We start from the raw sequence: 20,407 nt of genomic DNA, 5'->3' as shown, positions 1-20,407 counted from the left end.
AAGTGAGTCTCGGGACGTGAGAGCAAGAGCTTGCCAGAAGCACTGATCGAGTGGTTGCTAAGTGAGTCTCGGGACGTGAGAGCAAGAGCTTGCCAGAAGCACTGATCGAGTGGTTGCTAAGTGAGTCCCAGGGCGTGGGAGCAGGAGCTTGCCAGAAGCACTGCTCGAGTGGTTGCTAAGTGAGTCCCAGGGCGTGGGAGCGGGAGCTTGCCAGAAGCACAGCTCGAGGAGTTGCTAAGTGAGTCCCAGGACGTGAGAGCGGGAGCTTGCCAGAAGCACTGCTCGAGTGGTTGTTAAGTGAGTCCCAGGACGTGGGAGCAGGAGCTTACCAGAAGCACTGTTTTAGTGGTTGCTAAGTGAGTACCAGAGCGTGGAAGCAGGAGCTTGCCAGAAGCACTGTTTTAGTGGTTGCTAAGTGAGTACCAGGGCATGGAAGCAGGAGCTTGCCAGAAGCACTGTTTTAGTGGTTGCTAAGTGAGTACCAGGGCGTGGAAGCAGGAGCTTGCCAGAAGCACTGCTCGAGTGGTTGCTAAGTGGGTCTCGGGACGTGAGAGCAAGAGCTTGCCAGAAGCTTTGATCGAGTGGTTGCTAAGTGAGTACCAGGGTGTGGTAGCAGGAGCTTGCCAGAAGCACTGCTTGAGTGATAGCTAAGTGAGTCCCAGGACGTGAGAGCGGGAGCTTGCCAAAAGCACCGCTCGAGTGGTTGCTGTTCTCCACCAGGGCACCATGTGCTGTGTACGAAGGCCGCAGCAGGTTGTGCCGCCTCACTTCATGCCCAGTATATGAAGCATTGGCGGAAAGCCATGCATACCAGTTTGTACCCGAGTGCAGCAGTGGATTATTGTCTCACCTTACTTTCTCTTTTCTGCTGTTTGCAGGTGGGGCAGGCAGCCTACTCTGCATCCAAAGGTGGGATCGTGGGGATGACTCTGCCCATTGCCCGCGACTTGGCTCCAATGGGCATCCGTGTGGTCACCATTGCACCAGGTAAGAGCCATGGTGCCACTGGGCAATTCTTCTGCCTTATTGCAGTTTACAAAATTCAGGACACCCCGAGTACCAATAGTGGATTTCTCCTCTTGATCAATTCACATGTCTTGAGTGTGGAGTCATGACACAGTGGGGGTTTCATCCTTCTTCCTACGATCCCAGGCCTCTGAAGCTGTGTCGTCCTCCCAGGCTGTCTGATTGTGAAGGTTTTGCTTGGCCTGTGGCTGGGCAAGGGTGCCTTTGCTGGACTGCAGGGCACGGGTGGAAGTGCTCATTTTGCCAGTGAGTACTGAGAAAGATTGAGGACCTTTTCATGGGTACTTTGTGAGTTAATCCTGGGATGACTACACAGTAGACTAACTGCTTTGTGCTGTGCATCACTCCATGGTCCAGCCAGTTGTATGTTCTGTTTTTTGTACAATCCTGAGCTGCACAGCCCTAACCCAGTGTGAAGCCCTGTGCTTCTAAAAAGAACATGCCTAAGAGATCGCCCCTCTTAAGTTCTTGCATATAGACAGCTTTACCTGGCTGTTGTCAAAGACAGTACGATAGATAGTGGTCTCTGGGGCAACCCCCTTCCTCATGATTGGCTGGTATACTTGTCTAGCTCAGTTTTCTGTTTCCGACGAAATGGCTTTGCTCCCGATTCTTGTTCGTCCCGCCCCTGGAACATTGCTAAAGTGTGTTGCTTCTAATTGATGAGTTGTATCCTTCTACTGCTGCCTTGAGGGGACTCTTTATTTTTCATTCAGCACTCCACAGGGGTGCACATCTCCCGCATTCCTATTTGGCGAGTTGTCCATTCCTGCCACTGCCCGTCCTGCACCCTGGTTTTTTCCTCGTTCCATTTTACTCTAGTTTTGCAAGTGCCCGGCATATCCAAATTGGTTCTTTAGAACTGTTAAAAAAAATACAGTAAAGCTGCTAAACAAAACCTGAAGCTCGGTGCAGCACCTCCCTCCATGCAGGAAGGAGCTCGTCAAACATGCCTCACGACTGATGCAGCCTCTGAAGTCATGCGCCCTCCCTGCACTGGGGGCGCTTTTCCAACTCTTGTCTAAAGGATGCCTCTTGGAAGCTGGGTACTTGTTGCTCCCCCCCCCCCCCCACACACACACACACCTTTGTGCCTCGAATTTGATGTACCTTTGACTGATGTGTACTGGGTTGCTGTAAACCAGGCTCCAAGCCCCAGTTTTCTTTCCTTAAAAACTGTTCAACAATTGGCACAATTTCAGCCCCCTTGTAAGTCCTTATTAAATGGTACCTAGGGTTTGGTGGCTGAATAGGACCCCCTAGGGCTGCAGCACAAATTGTGCCACCCTAGGGACCCTCACCAAGATCATTCATGCTGCCATTGCAGGCTGCATGCCTTGGTGCAGACAAAACCAGAGTCAGCATGGCACACATCTGTGTGCCATACCTGCAGACACTGCATGAGATATAGTTGAGCCACCCCTACAGCTGGCTTTACAGGCCGAAGGCAGGGTGCACTATGCCCATGTGTGGACATATCTGCCTGAGCAGATATGACGTGCACTATCGAAGTCCATTCTTAGACATTGTAAGTCCACGGGGAAGCCATAAAAAGTCCCGGGACTGCACAGTCATCGTTACGAGTTCCCCCAGCTCCATGATGGCTTCACTGTACCCCAAGATGTTTGGTACCAAACATCTCATCTTCATAAACCCACACTGATTTATTAATACATGCACCCAGAGACACCTTGGAGGTGCGCCCTGAAAACCTACCGCCTACCAGTGTGGGTGCTGACTGGTCTCAGCCAGCCTGCCATCACTAGACATATTTCTGGCCTCCTGGGGTCAGAGCCTTCGCTCTCAGAAGCTGGGAACAAAGCCTGCTCTGGGCGGAGGTGGTCACACCTCGATCCAAGCAGGAATTGCCTTACAGGGTAGCAAGCTTCAAAGGCCATGCCACCTTTGATATGCAACCCAGGCCTCCAGCTAGTGGAAGATGCCAACCCCCATTAGTAAGATTAGGAGGAGTGGACCCCACTTTTTAGATTCCACCATATTTGTTTGTAGAGAATTAGCCTGTCAGGGTTAAGCCCACTTCCCCCAGGAAGTGGTTGTATATAGGGTGTAGTCGCCTTTAAGGTAGCTAGCATCTTGACTACTACCTGGTTCTCTCCTTTAAGGCCCCTAACCGGAGTATTTAGGAGGGACCCCTCGACCCAGAACTGTAGATTTGATGGACCTAAAGATGAAGAGCACAAAGAAGAGCTGCTGAACCAGAGCAAGGAGCACCTGCTGCGGCTTTTGGCGCAAAACCCTGCCTGCCACTTCCAGACTCGACAGTCAAGGTGAACTGTCTTGTCCTGCCACTGTGGGGCCTCTAAGAATCCCAGAGGACCACCTACCCGCCGCATATTGCCAAGAACTCCCTCTGAGTAGAAGTGCTACTCGTCTACAGGCACCAAGATCGCAGTGTCCGGTCCACCGACATGCAGCTCCCAAGCCCGACCGGCGCAGCAACTGACCAGGAAGAGGTACCTGTGCTCTGGGAGGCCAGATCTGTTTCCCACCAAGTTTGGCAACAACCGGACCTACCAGAGCTGTTCAACACCATTCCTCGGGGCACCGGATGCCCTGCAACAAAAAACAACCTCCGAGTCCAGTCAGGATTTCAACTGTACCAGAGCCCAACAGCTGCTGAGGGACATCAGAACCTCTGAGACCCACTTTGTGAGTGGCCCAGCAGTCCCGAATCTGCCCCTGCCAGCTATTGAATCCTGATCGTGTGGAGCACCTTTACGCATCATGTCCAGCCAACAAACCTACTCTGCACCCAGCCAGCTCTGCCTGGGTAACGACGAACGGGCTGTGCTCCTGTGTCTCTAATGGCCCTTGTGACCTCCGCCCCGATTTAGGAGCTCTCTGACTTGCCAGTAAGTCCCCTTGTACAGCCTGTCTACAGCAGGCACCCCTACACAGTAGTACACCAGATACCAACTCCACCAGCACCCTGCCCGTGGCGGAATTTCGAGACACACCTGACGAACTGTTGGTAGAAAATTGGACCTTGGCCTCCTGCTACTCCAAACCCGGAAGATGAAGCCTGAAGCGGTCTGTGCTTACCTACCTGCTTTTTCCTCCCATTAGAATGTATGTTAAGTAAATGTGCACGACTTTGAACTATTTGCTAACTTTGTGAAATTCATAAGAAATCCAGTACTCGCCTTTGAACGTAGTTCTGGTTTGAAAATATATGTATATATATAAAAAGTGTTATTTTTCTAAATTGGTCTCGGAATTATCCTTTGAGTATGTGTCTCATTTATTGCCTCTGTGAGTGCAACAAATGCGTAGCACTACTCTCTGATAAGCCTAATTGCTCGCCCACACTACTACAAAATAGAGCGTTCGTATTATCCACTTTAGCTGCTGTAAGCCAATTGGACTCTGCACAGTGTGCTTCTTTTTAGCACACAATTTGGAGAGTTAGCTTCCTACATTGCCTCTTCTCTCAGTTCTTGAAAAGACACCTTGTGGAAAGCCTCTGTCCAGCTGAGGTGGTCTGGAGCACAGTTTGCCGAGCCATGAGGGCCACAGATAACATGGTAACACTGTACATGGACTTTCTCATTGAACTGTGGAATGGCTCCTGGGGTTTTCTTAATTCTTTGAGTCCCAACGCCGAAGGGCCCATTGGCGAACTCCACTATGTAATTGAAAAATGACGTGAAATCTCAGTCAAAGAGTTCCTATTTTTGGTGTAAGCTGAAGGTTTACCTCTTTCAAGTCATCATCTAGACTTGTCAAAGTGAAAAGTGCCAAGAGGCTGTGCGGAAGTCGAGAGCACTATCTTCGTCTCTTACTGACTCCTACTTTTCATTTGACTGCCACAGGAGGGAAGCGCTGATAGGAGTTCTGGCACCATGCCTTTTACCCTGGGACTCGACGGGGCAGGCGAAGGATCATGTCTTATTTCAAAACCTCGACCTTCCTCCTGGCTGCATGTCTGTTAACATGTTTCTCAACTCCTGTCAATTGAAGGTCTTAGATGAAACATGAACTTGTGCTGGCGGCATCTGTACGCCGTTGTTTAAAAAATCCGGCTGACACTGGACAGCGGTTTGTTTATCCGTCTGTTAAACTATACATATTGATTCCACCCAGGTTAGACTTGTTCAACAAACACAAAACGTGCAAACGATTGTATGTAATTTTTTTATTGACATTTCAAAAATGTACAATCAGATGGCAAAAATGTTGACACTTGTATTACAAAAATAGATCAATAACATAACGACTCATAGCAATAGCAGTATTCCTGTTCCAAACAGACGCTTCAAACCCTACACATTCCACCTCCTCAGTGAAGGCATCGTGAGTGTCATCAGTGTACCTCCCTTCCTTACCGTTGCCCGCAGCCATATCTCCGTCCAGTATCTTTAACCTAGCGTCTCCTCCCCAGTGCGCTGTGACGGGTGCTCACGCTCGCTCCCCGTCTCTAAATCTGAGTATGTGTCCCCGGGATACCCTCTTGAAGTTGGCCCAACAGTATCTCCACTTGTCCTCGGGGAGGTCAATTTCTAAGTCCATCTGCCACGCTAATCGTGGTTTAGCATAATGTGCTGTTTTTTCCGCTAGGGTGTCGCGATAGTCGCGATATTAAATGAGCCAGAGTCTTAGCCGAAACTATATAGTTATACGCCAGTACCGGTTGAGGTTCTGCCATATCCTCCCCTAACAAGTCCCTGAGAGCGAGTCTCACCCTGTGAAACTGGAAGCGAGCGAGAGGTGGAGCATTCAGTCCATCACCTAGGTCTATTTCCTCCCAAGTACGAGCCGTGCCGTTAAGGAATAGATCTTCCATGGTGGTTAGGTTCAACTTTGCAGGCGTTGACAGGACGCCCCTGTGTCTGCATGGGCCAAGCCATGAACACCATTCCAGCTTCGCCCCCGGGGCATACAGTAGTGAGCAAGCCTGTGCATCCATAAGATGGTGCCAGGCATGCGTAACAGCGTTTAGCGAGTGCAAGAGGCCCGTTCTTCGATCTCTGGGTTGGGCCATAAGCGCCGGTAGCGGAGTCAGATCGGCAACTATTCATTCAATACATATGTGTGGGGCGTTAGCTGGGCCATGCATCCAGCCATACGCATGTGCACCCTGGGCGGCGCGGTAGTATAATTCCAAGTCTGGGACTTGCAGGCCCCCATCCTCATAAGGTCGTATAAGATATCCCATGCCACTCTGGGTTGCCTACCAGCCCAGACCAGTCACAATACCAGAGTATGTAATTGTTGAAAGAACGCACTCGATAACACTATAGGGATGTTGCTAAAACGAAAACAGAAACTGGGGAGAACTATCATTTTCAGCAACGATATGCAGCCTAATAGGGAGAGGGAAAGGTCAATCCATTTAGTCACATTGTCCTCCAGTTTGGAGACAGCCACTCCGTAATTCTCCCTTAATACCACCTCCACGTCCATGTGTAGCCGTATACCCAGGTAGCGGACCGAATCAGTGGTCCACTGTATAGGGTAATCCGAGTCAACTCTCCCTGTGGCTGGGGTGAGCGGGAACATTATAGTTTTGCTCCAGTTCACATGTATTCCAGAAAGCGAGCTGAACAGGACCACTTCTCTCAGCACCCTCAAGAGGTTGGTCTCCGGATCTCGCACATAGAGCAGGGTATCGTCCGCATACGTGGACACTATCAGATTGTACCCTGGGAATCGGATACCGCGATGACCGTGGTACTCCTGCAATGCGCATGCAAGTGGCTCCGCTACTAGGGCATTTATAAGGGGGGAGAGGGGACAGCCCTGTCTGGTGCCGCGTCCAATAATAAAAGGTTCAGACGTTAGCGCTCCTATATGGACACGTGCTGTTGGGGAAGCATAGAGCGTGTTTAGCAGTTGTATAAAAAGATCCCCGACTCCCATTCGCTGTAATACTGCGCGTAGAAAAGGGCACTCTACAGAATCAAAAGCCTTTTCCATATCCAGGAAGACCGCTACCGCCGCACTTCCTGTTGTGTATGTTGGAATGCTGCAAACACAGTGAGTAGATTATAGGTCAAAGTGCGGTTGGGGAAAAATCCTGCCAGTTCGGGGGCCACAAGCGCTGGGATCAGTGGACTGATACGATTTGCAATGATTTTTGCGAATATCTTCGCGTCCACGTTAATGAGTGACAGCGGCCGATAGGAGTCGCAGTCATCCGGAGGCTTGCCAGGCTTAAGGATAGCTATGATAATTGCTTCCCGTATCGTCTGGGGCATCTCTCCTTCCTCCGCCATCTGCTCAACAAGCATTAGTAATCTGGGGATCAACAGGTCAGAGAACGTCTTATAAAAGGAGGCTGGGAAACTGTCGCTTCCCGGAGCACTACCCGACCTCATGGAGGACAACGCCCAGACAATCTCCTCCCTCTTGAATGGACGCACCAGGAACTCACAGTGAGTGTTAGTGAGCCAGGGTAATTGAATATGTGTTAGATAATCCAGTATACGATCCTCCGAGACCGGTCCTCTAGAGGCATAGAGAGCAGCGTAATATTCCCGAAAACAGGACACCTGCATGTTTGGAGATAGCGATGCCACGTAGGTACACCTTAAAGGTCTCCCACACAGTCTGGAAAGAGTCCACCGTGCCCACATTTCTGTCGAAGAATTCCTTTATGACGGTCGCAAGCTCTTCCCGGAAAACGTCATCCAGCAGTGCGTATGGAGGGAGGCACCAGGAAAATGGGGGGGGCGACAGGGCTCGGAGGGTGACTAGTACTTGGGAGTGGTCCGAGTAAGTGTGGGGGAGCGTCACACACGACTGTACCATGGGGAGGAGGGGCGAGGAGAGGAGCCAGTAATCAATATGGGTATGAATGTCATATTGTGATGAGTAGTGTGTAAACCCCCCTTGCTCTGGGTGTTGAGTCCTCCAAACGTCCAGTAATCCCAATCGGGTCATCTCAGCATCCAGGACGCAAGATGAGGCCGAAGGGAGTCTGCTAGGTCCATCCGACTGATCAAGAGCCGCCTGCTGAGTCATGTTAAAATCACCGCCCCACAGAACCTGTCCCTCGCCCAAACCCCTAATTTTGCTGCCCAGTGTTAAATAAAAAGAGGGGCAGTCAAAGTTAGGACCATATGAGTTGAAAATGTGGAATGTCATGCCCTTTCTGGTACATTTTGTGATCACATAGCGTCCTTCAACATCCGATTCTACTGGCGTAAGTGTCAGAGGGGACCTCGGGGTCACCCAAGTCAGCACTCCTCTGGCGCTCGAGGTGAAGCCAGCAGCATGTATGCGATTATGCAGCCCCCTATAGTGTAGTGTCGGACTGTCCGGTCTTAGGTGGGTCTCTTGAAGCAGTGCAATGTCAATTGCGTGTCTCAAGAGGTACTGAAGTACACGCCTGACCTTCCTGTGGTCATTTAGACCTCTATCGTTCTAAGTCAGTAGTGTAATAGTGTTGTTATCCTGCTGTGGATGTGTCATGGTGGGGGGTGAGGTGAGCAGCGAGCTCACGTCATTGTCGAGCAAGTGTTGCGTCATTGCAGGGGACGAAGTAAGTTTGTGTTAACTGGTGTTTTCCCATTTGCCAATAAGCAACGCGCACATCTGTCCACATATCTGCCAATAAAGTTCAATGTCAAACTTTCAACAATAGAGCATTCTTTCATTTTCAACAACAATAGTCGTGTGGTTCTGCCCATCCCCCCACCCACGCTTGCCCAACCCCAACATGGCCTCGCCCCAGCTCCCCGCCTCCCCCAACTCTCCCCTCCCAGGTTATTGCTAAGTCCTCTCACAACCCCCCCCCCCACCCTGCTACCTGCATCCCTAATACCAAAACCAAATGTAATCAACAAAGCAAAACAATAAAGAAAAATGCCCTCAACGTAGAAGGCAAGGCGGGTGAAGTGTACCACACACAGGGGCGTAGGTAGCCTGCTCACAATTAGACTATGGAAATAACCGGTCTGGAAACTCGCCGCCCCGCTCCTCCCCGCCCCCCGCCCAGGCAGAAATAGTGTCAAGTGGCAAGCAGTGCCCTCTTAAATGTCCGGTGTTCACCTGATGGCGATTAGGATTCCCCCCCTCTCTCTACAGCTGCCACAGCTATCTGCATGCCCCTATCCATCACGTGTGATATAGAAGGTAAACACGTGCATTTCCCATTCAATACTGTTATTCCACCGCATAGCAGCATCAGGGTCACATGCAACTTTTGCTCAGTGCAGTAGGGGGCATAAAACAGTCATGTCAAACACACAAACGTATCCCCCGCAAGAAAAGCACACCCCGTCCCTACATCATTCTGGACTCACTGTTAGCCTGCAGCCTCACAGCAACCCATGACAGTACATCATTGCAGCAGAGCTTCAGTCCAGCCGCGATGCAGCTGTGTCTGTGTCCATATGTAGAAGTTCACGCCTTTCCAGTTCCACAGTGGACTAACAGTACATTCAGTAGCGGTTTGCCAAGTCAGTTCTGTTCGTCCATGGGCCCACCCAAGGCCTCCGAGGAAAGCCCGTCGCTCGCGGGGCGTTGCCGTTCTCTGCGCAAGTCCTTCATAGCTTACTGCAGTGCTCTTGGGTCCGTAAAAATCGTGGATCTCCCCTGTCTGTTGACCTGCAGCTTTGCAGGATAGAGCATTGCATAATCAACACCAAGATCTCTTAGTTGTCGCTTCATCGGGACAAATTGGAGTCGTGCCTCCTGCACTCTGGCCGTGAAGTCCGGAAACAAGGAAAGCGTGCTCCCTTCGTAATGTAGTGGTTGTTTCTCTCGAGCCAGCTTCAGAGCGATGTCACAGTCTCTGTAATTCAGAAGCTTGGCCCCAATGGGGCGGGGGCCCTGGCTTGGGTCTCTGGCCCAGAGTGCGGTGTGCTCTTTCTACGACAAACATCCCTGAAAATGCAGTCTCACCTAACCCCTTCTTCAAGAGAGACTCCACGAACAGTTCCATGTTGCCAGTCGGGGTGCTTTCCGGCAGGCCCGTGATGCGTATGTTGCATCTACAAGACCTCGATTTCAGGTGCTCAGCCTTGTCCTGGAGAATTTGCAGCACCTTGCCTAGTTGTTTATGCTCCGAGTCCGCCGGCGTCCGCACTGAATAATTATGGTAGCTCCCCAGTCCAGTGGCATAGGGAGAGGGGGGGAAGGTGTGGGTTCAGCCCCCTGCGTGGTCGCACCGCACTCCGTCTGCGTTCCTTCTAGGCCACACTCCTCGGCCTCATTACACCATCGTGGCTGAGCAGAGGGAGGTATATCAGCCCTCCCGGCTGCAGCCCCAGCCTCTCTCCTTCCAGGCTTTACCTGGGGTCTCACTGTCCATGCAGCGGGCGGTCCGCTCCGTCGGCCGGCATCGCAGGCCTCGAGGAGATGTTGGGCCCAGCAGCGCAGGCAAAGCCGGGCGCTCGAGTAAAGCGCCGTCGCCGCAGCAGTGCCCCGAAGCAGGGCGTCTCCCCCCGCTCGGTCTCTCTTCACTCCGTCGCTCTCCCGCCCGCAGCGCCGCTGTTCTCCGTGCGGCGGCACTTCAGGGCTCAGTGATAAGCTGTCGTCCGGTGCACTCACTGCGTCCGCACACCTCCGGGGTAGGGCCGAACCTCGAGGCCGCGGCACCTCCTCAGGCGCCGTTCACCGAGGTGTCTCCAAACAGCGGTTCTGGCTCTCGGATCTGGGCGATTTCGGTCCTGTGTGTGCACCACACGTTCCGGAGCAGCAAGGGGGCTTTTCTTTTCTCGGAGGGCACCGTTACCTATAGGATTAATGAATGGATCATGAGCCAACGGTTCAGGCGGCCATCTCTGTGGCTGGCTAGCTCCGCTCCCGGTTGTATGTAATTTCATAGCAAAACTATACCATTACTGAGAAACCATTTGATCTAAACTGTATATTGAACACTTTCAGAATGAATGGCATTTACCTTTTTGATAGAAACCAATTCGTAGAATGTCTGTTTGGCTTTTTGGCACTTATTTTTTAAGTGTAAATGCAAGGGTTACAGGTCTTACTTTCAGAAACATTTTTATGGGAGATATTTCTTTCTGTGCTTTACTTCAAGGGACATTAGTTCATATTTATTTCTTTTACATTGTCAAACTACTGTGGATGCTTTTAATTCGCTGAGCACTCACCACCTGTAAACACCATCCATCGCTGACCCCTCACAAACCCAAAACACCATCACTCCCTGCCCCCTAAAACTCCTCACCACACCTAACCCACAATCCTCCCTGAAGCCTAAAAGCCGTTTCTACCCCAATAATCCACTATCCCTGAACCGTAAAATCACTCACTACCCCTAACTCCACCCACCCATGAACCTTAAAAACCCTCACCGCCCTTAAACATGACCCCATATGAACTCATCACCCCAAATATCTATTCCTAAACCATAAAATCCCTTTCTTCATCTAAACTCCACCGGTCTCTAAATCTTTGAACACTACCCTAAACTCCACCCCATCCCGAACACTGAAAATTGGTAACCACCTAAGCCGTTACCCATAATTGAATCTTAAAAACCCTTACCAGTCATAAGCTCCATCCATCCATAAACCCTAAAACCCCTCAAAACCCTTACACTCTACCCATCCTTGAACCCTACAAAAATCCCTTTCTATGCCCAAACTCAAATAATTCTTGACTCCCAAAAACCCCAGAGTAGTCTTAAACGCCAACCAAGTTTATTGTAAATTTTGATTTTTCCTTAAAATGATTGTTCCTTTAAAATGTTTTTTTTTTTTTTTTTTAAACAAAATCGAAAATTCAAGTTCGAGGCATGTGGGCTGCTGAATTCATATCTGTGCATAGATCGCCGCCTAGTGTTGGGTCCGGATGATTGCACATTGTTGTCCTGGAAGAGTCTTCGAAGTATCACGAGATAGGTGGCTCCTCCCCTGGACTACAGTGCGCATGGGCATCGACTCCATCCCCAGATTGTTTTTTTCCGCCATTGGGTTCGGATGTGTTTCGGTTCCCTCTGTCGGAATCGATAGTTGTTTAACTTTCCTTACTTGAGACCAAAAGGTCTTTAGGATCTCGCGTCGGTATTGTTATCGGTCGGGTTGGTTATTCATTAGCTCCGATCAACTGCTGCCCTTCCGCGTGCTGTCGGCGCGGACGGGCCTACACGACGCTCCAGACTACTTCAACATGGAACGAAGTCCATTTAAGAGGTGCCCAGTGTGTGCCTCAAAGTACCCGCATATCGACGTGCACCCAGTGTGCAACAAGTGCTTGTCGCCGGACCACGACGAGGCCAAGTGTATGGCCTGCTCCAAGTTCCGGTCGAAGAAGACTCTCAAGCTACGCCGGGCCGCAAGACTGCAGGCCCAGAGTTCGGCACCCCCACCAGCAAACCTCTTTGAAGAGGATGTTGAAGACGACACCATCCTAAATGTTTCGGACTCTAACCCGGCGTCGGAGGGCGAGGAAGACTACGACGCGGGAGACTAAGAGTTCGAGGAAGTCGTCGAGGAGGTAGGGGACGACGACGGGGCCATTGCCACCGTGGAGGATAGCTCAGAGGAGGAGCATCCTCAGACTGACTCCGGGGTCAAACCCCATCATAAGGCCCAGGTCGAGGGATCGCCTTCGGGCCTTACCCAAGACCTCAATACTCGTCCCACGGCCCCGCCTCCTGGCCCGGCCACGGACATTAGTGATGCGCCACTCCCGGTCCAGAAACCGAAAGTGAAGCCATCGGGGTCAACACCATCAGGATCGAAACCGAAAGTGCAAGTCGCACTGGTTGGGTCAAAGGCGCCGGAGACCTCGGCGCCGAAGAAATCCAAAATGGCTGTCGAGCTCAAGAGCCACGCCAAAATGGCCGATCCGAAGACCACGGTGCCGAAGCCTAAGGCTAAGACGCCCGACGCGGCGGCGTCGACGCCGAAGCTGGTCGACGCTCTAAAGAGTCGCGTCGACGCCAAGAAGGTCGATGACCATAAGAAGGCCCCAAAGAAGCGTCAGGACGACCCCAAGTCTATGACTGCACCAATCCCAGTCGAGAAAACAAAGGGAGGTGCCGCGTCGGCTCCGAAGACGGCTGCTTTGGTCGCCGACCCAAATCCGGACTCGGAGGACTCGCTCGAGCCGATCCGGCCCTCCCCATCCCTCACCAAGAAGGTCTCGGAGTCCCTGCAGCGGATTCGGGAGGAGGCCGCGGCGACCGAGCCAAAGGACACTGTGCCGCACAAGCCTCCACAGAAGCCGGCTAAGGCGCAGACGCCGATTCACTTCACGCTACCGCAGAGAACGGCGCCGAAGGCCTTCGCTCCGAAACATGGGGCCGGGGTGCCTTTAAAGCTGGTTTCAACGCCAAAGGCATCATTGGTGGCGCCGAAGCCACGGCATCAACCACTGGCAGACGAGGAGTGTCGAGAGGTCATCATCGACGCCAACACAGGCAAGCTCTCTCTCCTCAAGAGGAAAATCACCCCGGAGCCTGCGTTGGAACGTTTCCATATTCCCCTTAAAAAGAAGTTGGACTCTGCCGGTGCATCTGCCCCTATGGAGCCGACATCTCCACAGGGTCTGGACCTCTCACCCACTCACTCTAACGCTGGGGAGGGTGACGGAGACGAGGAGGACGAGTATAATTATCCAGCATACTCGGACCCAGAGGATGTCCATGAGCCATGGTCTGCAGGAGGCGACCCTGAGGACCCTCAGTCAGGACACGAGCCGCAACTTTTTGCTGCAAAAACTTCACCAACGGAGGACTCTGCAGCCTTCAACGCTTTAATTGAAAGAGCTGCGGCCAACCATGATGTCGACCTCCACGCCGACCCAGTGGATGTCGATTTTCTTTTTGACACTTTCTCAGTGGCTGAAAAGACCGTCAAGACATTGCCAATGCTCAAAGGTGTGCTAAAGCATGCGCCAGAGGTTTTCAAGGAGCCCACCCGGGCAAGAGTCATCAATCCTCGCATTGATAAGAAATACAAGGCAGCGCCCACTGACCCAACATACATCAAGGGACAGTTGTCACTGGACTCTTTGGTTGTCTCCAACGCACGTAAACGAGCCAATTCACAGACCACGGGTGATGCTCCTCCCCCTGACAAAGAATCAAAGGTGTTTGAGGCATCAGGGAAACGTATTGCTGCGCAGGCAGCCAATATATGGCGCATATCAAACACGCAGGCGCTACTTGCACGCTACGATAGGGCACACTATGACACCCTAGAAACACTTCTACAGCACTTGCCAGATCAGTATAAGGAGGGTGCGGAAAGGCTGATTCAGGAGGGTAAACTCATTACCAATGCCTCCATCAAGTGTGCTCGAGATGTGGCTGATACCGCCTCGCGAGCGATAAATACTAGTGTTCTGCTGCGCCGGCATGCATGGCTCAGAATATCAGGCTTTAAACCAGACATTCAGACCACCATCCTCAACCAAACAGTAAATCCAGACCACCTGTTTGGACCTGAAGTAGATGCCACACTTGAAAAGATGAAGAAGGACACTGACACCGCTAAATCTATGGGTGCCCTTCAGTCCCAGCAGTTTCTGGGTGGTTCCTTTTGCCGCTCCAATAACAGAGGCACCTCAAGGGGTCAAGCGTCACAATCCACACAATTCTATAAGACTAACACCCAATCCTCATATACCAACAAGGGTAGGGGTGGATACCGTGGCAACAACGTCAAGGGCAGAGGACGTGGAAATAACAGCTCCAGGTCCTCCACCGCCAGCAAACAGTGACGCCTTGTCACTGCCCCCCGACCAAACAACACCGGTCGGGGGGGAGACTCCAGCAGTTCCTGCCCGTGTGGAGGTCCATCACCACGGACAGGTGGGTCAAATCTCTTATTCAGTACGGTTATTGTCTGGAACTCACTTCCATCCCACCAAACATACCTCCAAAAAACCGTCCTATGTCCTGGCGAGCACTTGCACTTGTTGCAGCAAGAAGTTCAGGTCATGCTGCAAAAAGGGGCAATAGAGCTCGTTCCACTGCAGGAAAGGGGAACAGGGGTTTACTCCCTGTACTTTCTAATCCCAAAGAAGGACGGATCTCTCAGGCCCATCCTGGACCTCAGACCTCTCAACATGTACATTCTGTCAGAGCATTTTCATATGCTTACTCTGCAACAGGTTCTCCCACTGCTTCAGCAAGGGGACTTCCTGGCAACTCTGGACCTCAAGGATGCATACTTTCACATTCCCCTGCATCCTTCACACAGAAAGTATCTTAAGGTTCACCATTCAAAACCAGCACTACCAGTTCAAGGTTCTGCCCTTTGGGGTCACCACGGCGCCCAGGGTCTTCACAAAGTGCCTAGCGACAGTGGCGGCGCATCTCAGACGTCAGAACATTCACGTATACCCCTATCTGGACGACTGGCTCATTCAAGCAAAGTCGCACAGACAGTGCGCCGACCACGTGTCCCAAACCATTCACCTTCTGCACGATTTGGGATTCTCACTGAATTACCCAAAGTCCCATCTCCAGCCCGCTCACATACAGCAGTATTTGGGCGCGACCATAAACACTCTGGTGGCTACAGCACAGCCAAATTCAGTGAGGATCAACAGCATTCTATCGCTGATTCAAAAATTCAGACCTCAACACTCACTTCCAGCAAGAGTGTTCATGCAGTTGATCGGCATGATGGCCTCCTGCATCTCCATTGTCCCGCACGCGAGACTACATATGCGCCCGCTTCAGGAGTGCTTAGCACGTCAGTGGACTCAGGCTCATGGGCAATTGAAAGACCTAGTGTTGGTGAGCGGTCGGGCATACAACTCTCTGCATTGGTGGAATCCACAAAACCTTTGCAAGGGCCGACCGTTCCAAGAACCTGTTCCACAGATTATCCTGACGACGGACGCCTCTCTCCAGGGTTGGGGAGCGCATGTACTCCACTACACAGTGCAGGGACTATGGACGCAGCAACAGGGGAAGATGCACATCAATGTGCTAGAACTGATGGCAATCTTCATGGCCTTAAAGGCGTTCAAAGTACATCTGTGCAACAAGGTCGTGTTGATCCGGACGGACAACATGACAGCCATGTACTACATTCAGAAACAGGGAGGGACACACTCTCCACAGTTGTCTCATCTGGCTCAGAGCATGTGGAAGTGGGCCATTCAGAGGAACATCTTTCTCATGGCAGAACACCTCCCAGGCAAGGACAACCAGATGGCGGACCTGCTCAGCAGGCACAGCCACCAGATGCACGAGTGGGAGATACACCCATCAGTACTCCAGACGTACTTTCAGACATGGGGTCATCCAGAAATAGACCTGTTCGCCACAAGGGAGAACGCAAAATGCCAAAGCTTCGCCGCCAGGTTCCCACACCCGTAGTCGCAGGGCAATGCGATATGGATGAACTGGTCAGGCAAATTTGCGTACGCTTTTCCCCCAGCACCCCTGATACCGCTGGTGGCACGCAAGCTCAGGCAACACTCGATGACCCTCATCCTGGTTGCTCCAACGTGGGCTCGCCAACCATGGTACACCACGTTTCTGGAACTGTCCGTGGTACCGCATCAAAGGCTTCGCCTCACACCCAGCCTTCTGACGCAGAGCCATGGCGACATTCAGCACCCAGATCCGCAACAGCTCAACCTGGCGATCTGGCTCCTGAAGTCCTAGAGTTTGGCTATCTTAACCTTCCTCCGAATTGCATGGACATCATTCGAGAGGCAAGAAAGCCCACTACTAGAGCCTGTTATGCGGCCAAATGGAAGCGGTTTGTCATCTATTGTGCAAACCACAACATTAATCCACTAGATGCTTCCATTCAGAACATCATCTGTTACCTGTTTCATCTGTACCAGCGTAATTTGGCATATACTTCCATCCGCATTCACTTGTCTGCGATGGCCGCATACCTCCAAAATAGGCAGCACCTTTCACTTTTCAAGGTGCCTGCTATCAAAGCTTTTCTGGAAGGACTCAAAAGGGTCATTCCACCACGGACCCCTCCAGCTCCAGAATGGAACCTCAATGTGGTTCTTACAAGGCTGATGGGTCCTCCCTTTGAGCCACTACATTCCTGCGAACTTCAGTTCTTGACTTGGAAGGTGGCTTTCCTAGTAGCAATTACATCGCTACGGAGGGTGAGTGAGCTGCAGGCCCTCACAATTCAGGAGCCTTTCTTCCAGGTTCATGCTAACAGGGTAGTGCTTCGCACTAACCCTAAATTTCTGCCCAAGGTTGCGTCTCAATTCCACATAAACCAAACAATTGAGTTGCCAGTGTTTTTCCAAAATCCTGAGTCCCTGGCAGAGCGGATGCTCCACACCCTTGACGTCAAGAGGGCACTAATGTATTACATTGACAGGACCAAGGATTTTAGGAAGACTAAGCAGCTTTTCGTTGCCTTTGCGTCACACCACAAAGGTAACGCCATTTCCAAGGCTGGTATTGCCAGGTGGATCGTGAAATGTATTCAGAGCTGTTATGCAAAAGCTAAACGCACTCTTACAATTCCACCAAGAGCCCACTCCACCAGAAAGTTGGGGGCCTCTATGGCCTTCCTTGGAAACATTCCCTTAGAGGACATTTGTAGAGCAGCCACATGGTCTACCACACATACATTTACAAAACATTACTGTGTAGACGTGCACTCTAAACAGCAGGCAGCTGTAGGGCAGGCTGTTCTCAAGACACTTTTCCAAACTGCTGCAGCTGGCACGGGCGGCCGCCGCTAATGGAGGGACTGCTATGTATTCTATGCACAGATATGAATTCAGCAGCCCACATGCCTCGAACTGCAAATGCTACTTACCAGTATGCATCTGTTCTTGGCATGTAGGGCTGCTGACATTCATATCGCCCGCCCTCCTCCCCGGCGCCTGTAGCAGCTGCAGTGTTTACATGCATTTCATGCCATGGTCATCACTCACAAAGTTCACTCCATCTCGGCCACAATGGCTAAAAACAATCTGGGGATGGAGTCGATGCCCATGCGCACTGTAGTCCAGGGGAGGAGCCACCTATCTCGTGATACTTCGAAGACTCTTCCAGGACAACAATGTGCAATCATCCGGACCCAACACTAGGCGGCGATCTATGCACAGATATGAATGTCAGCAGCCCTACATGCCAAGAACAGATGCATACTGGTAAGTAGCATTTGCATTATTTCCATAGCAATTTCTTTCCTGAAAATGTATTTCTCTATGATTTGGTTTCCTCCACTGAGGATTCTCAGTTTTTGTTTTCCATTGATTCACACACATCAGTCAAATGCTCTGAGTGGAATATATTATAATAAACAGGCACATCTTATATAAATGTTGTCATTTTACGGCATTATCAGCTGAGAGCGTGCACTCTGTGTTGCTGGCAGTCACCTTCGCCCTAAGGACAAAGTGAATGAAATGCAAAACACTACTCCAGCTGTGGAAAGAAGGAATGTACAGATGTCTGAAAGGTCCTATACGGAGGTTGAGATGCCCACCCCCCTACCCTGACGGAAATCTCTCAATCCTCCTTGATCAGGCATTCCTTCAGATGGTGGGACAAGTCAGTCACAGACTGACTGTGACGCGCAGGGCTGTGCCATACATCTCCTCTATAAACAGCACTTCATTGACGTCATGAAGCGCCTATCCGCTTTACTTACAGACATTCTAATAGCTGCTAATCTATGTGTGATGTAAGACAGGATGAGGCAGGCTTCGTCTTGAGCCTCTTTCAAGGTCTTATGGTTTAGTTTGTTGTTAATGCCTTCATCTCCAGGCTCTGGGGCGCCAGGGTCCGTTTGTGGCAGGGAGTCCTTGTCTAGTGGGTTTGTAAGGGGGTATCCCTGGTACCGCAGGGGCAGCCTCTGTATGTGACAGTGCACTGTTTATAGTGCATCGTGTATGGGTTGAGCTGCTCTTTAGGTGTTCTGAATCTTTGCAGATATAGGAAATAAAGCACAGTGAGACGAACTGATAGGCCCAGGATCAAACCGGTTTGGTAATGGGTGAATTTGGAGCCAAACCTCTGGCCTTATTCTACAACCAGTAACCTAGCCAGTTGCTCCTAACTATCAATCCTCACAATGCACTCAAAGGTTGCCCGCTACTGCCAGCGATGCCCCTGGCATTGCCTTGTACCTTAAAAGAGAAAGGTAACATGTCCCCACCGGTAAGAGAGAGAGTATGAGCAGCTTGTCTGGTAGAAAGATGGACATGAACAAATACAAGAAAAACAAAAAACATGCGAATTAGACAACTCTTTGTGACCACTTCCTTTTTCGCCAATTTCACAAATTGTGTTGCAACACATCTGCACTGCAGACCTTACTCCTTCCATGTAGGGTCTCCAGTATGGTCCTTTTACTGCCCCAGAAGCAGCTGGAATCGAGCAGCTGGAGTCGGGCCGCCCCGGCTGCCGCTGTGATCAGGACTCCTTGTGGTACCTAGACTGTTTATGTTGTGATTGCCAAGAGGCAGACAGAATGGCTTCTCTACATGTGAGTGGTCTAAGGGAGGAGAAAGGAGACTTTGTGCTATGTGCCGGTTGAGTGCACATTGTCTGTAAGTCCCCAAAGCGGTTCAGGCTTCTCACCTGCTTCCCTGTGGCAGGTTGGCGGTCCACCCACCATTGTTGGAATCTCACACAGCGCCCCCTGCAGCTTGTTGCATTGCCCTTCAGTGTCCGCTTCACATTGTGACATTGTCTCCGCCTTCCTCTAACTTCCAGTTTCTCACTCTGCCCACTGGCACCAGCATGTCAGACTGCCAGGCGTGCCGGCTTTTCACACAGCCCATCTGCCCCTGGTTCTTACACTCCTACTGGAGCCAACATGTCCATTTCCCACCGTGCCAGTTATTTACGCTGCCCATCTTGGGGAGCTCCTCACACTTCCCTTCGGTGCTACCTTCACAGTGAAAGCCAGAGCCAACCTGTGCCAGGTTCTACAGAGACCAGCAGTGGAGCTGCTCACATGGCCCATCTGTCAGGTACTCCCCTGTCTTGATCGCTCCTGTCCTCATGACGTGGCTGCGCTGCCTTCTCAAAGCTGCTCGCTGTAGAACTTTGTGTAACTTGTATGAAGCAGACCTGGGGCAGCAGTGCACTGGCTGTTAGCACTGGGGCCCAGTGGGATGATGACCTCTCTGCACCCCAAATATATATATATATATATATATATATATATATATATATATATATATATATATATATATATATATATATTTTTGTACTACCAAGCCAATATTTGAGGCCATTTTCTTTCCTTTAGGACTTGTTACCTTTGCCACTGACATCACTTTCCTCGCTGATGCAGTCACACTCCCTTGCTCATGCAGGCACACATCTTTATAAATTCCCTTTTCTCTGCGGATCAGTATAAAATGGAGTTTACTTCTCCCACACTAGCCCATGATCCAGAGCTCTACTCCGACACATTTTTCTGTTTTATAGCTGTTTTCCTCTTCCACCCATGTAGACCATGCAGCGAGTACCTGGTGTGAC

General features: G+C 51.0%; 1 protein-coding gene across 1 annotated transcript in view; it reads left to right on the top strand.

The window, feature by feature from the left end:
* Nucleotides 1–20,407, top strand: part of HSD17B10 (hydroxysteroid 17-beta dehydrogenase 10) — a 31,720-nt gene that overhangs the window by 9,031 nt on the left and 2,282 nt on the right. The window contains exon 5 of the mRNA XM_086940165.1: nucleotides 879–987. Within this exon, the coding sequence (XP_086796291.1) occupies nucleotides 879–987 (109 nt within the window). The remainder of the gene's footprint in view (nucleotides 1–878; nucleotides 988–20,407) is intronic.

The sequence above is a fragment of the Lissotriton vulgaris genome, chromosome 10 (assembly GCF_964263255.1).
Source record: "Lissotriton vulgaris chromosome 10, aLisVul1.2, whole genome shotgun sequence".
In the NCBI taxonomy this organism is placed as follows: domain Eukaryota; kingdom Metazoa; phylum Chordata; class Amphibia; order Caudata; family Salamandridae; genus Lissotriton; species Lissotriton vulgaris.
The sequence above is the reverse complement of the archived record's forward strand: the minus strand, read 5'-3'. Positions and strand labels throughout refer to the sequence as shown.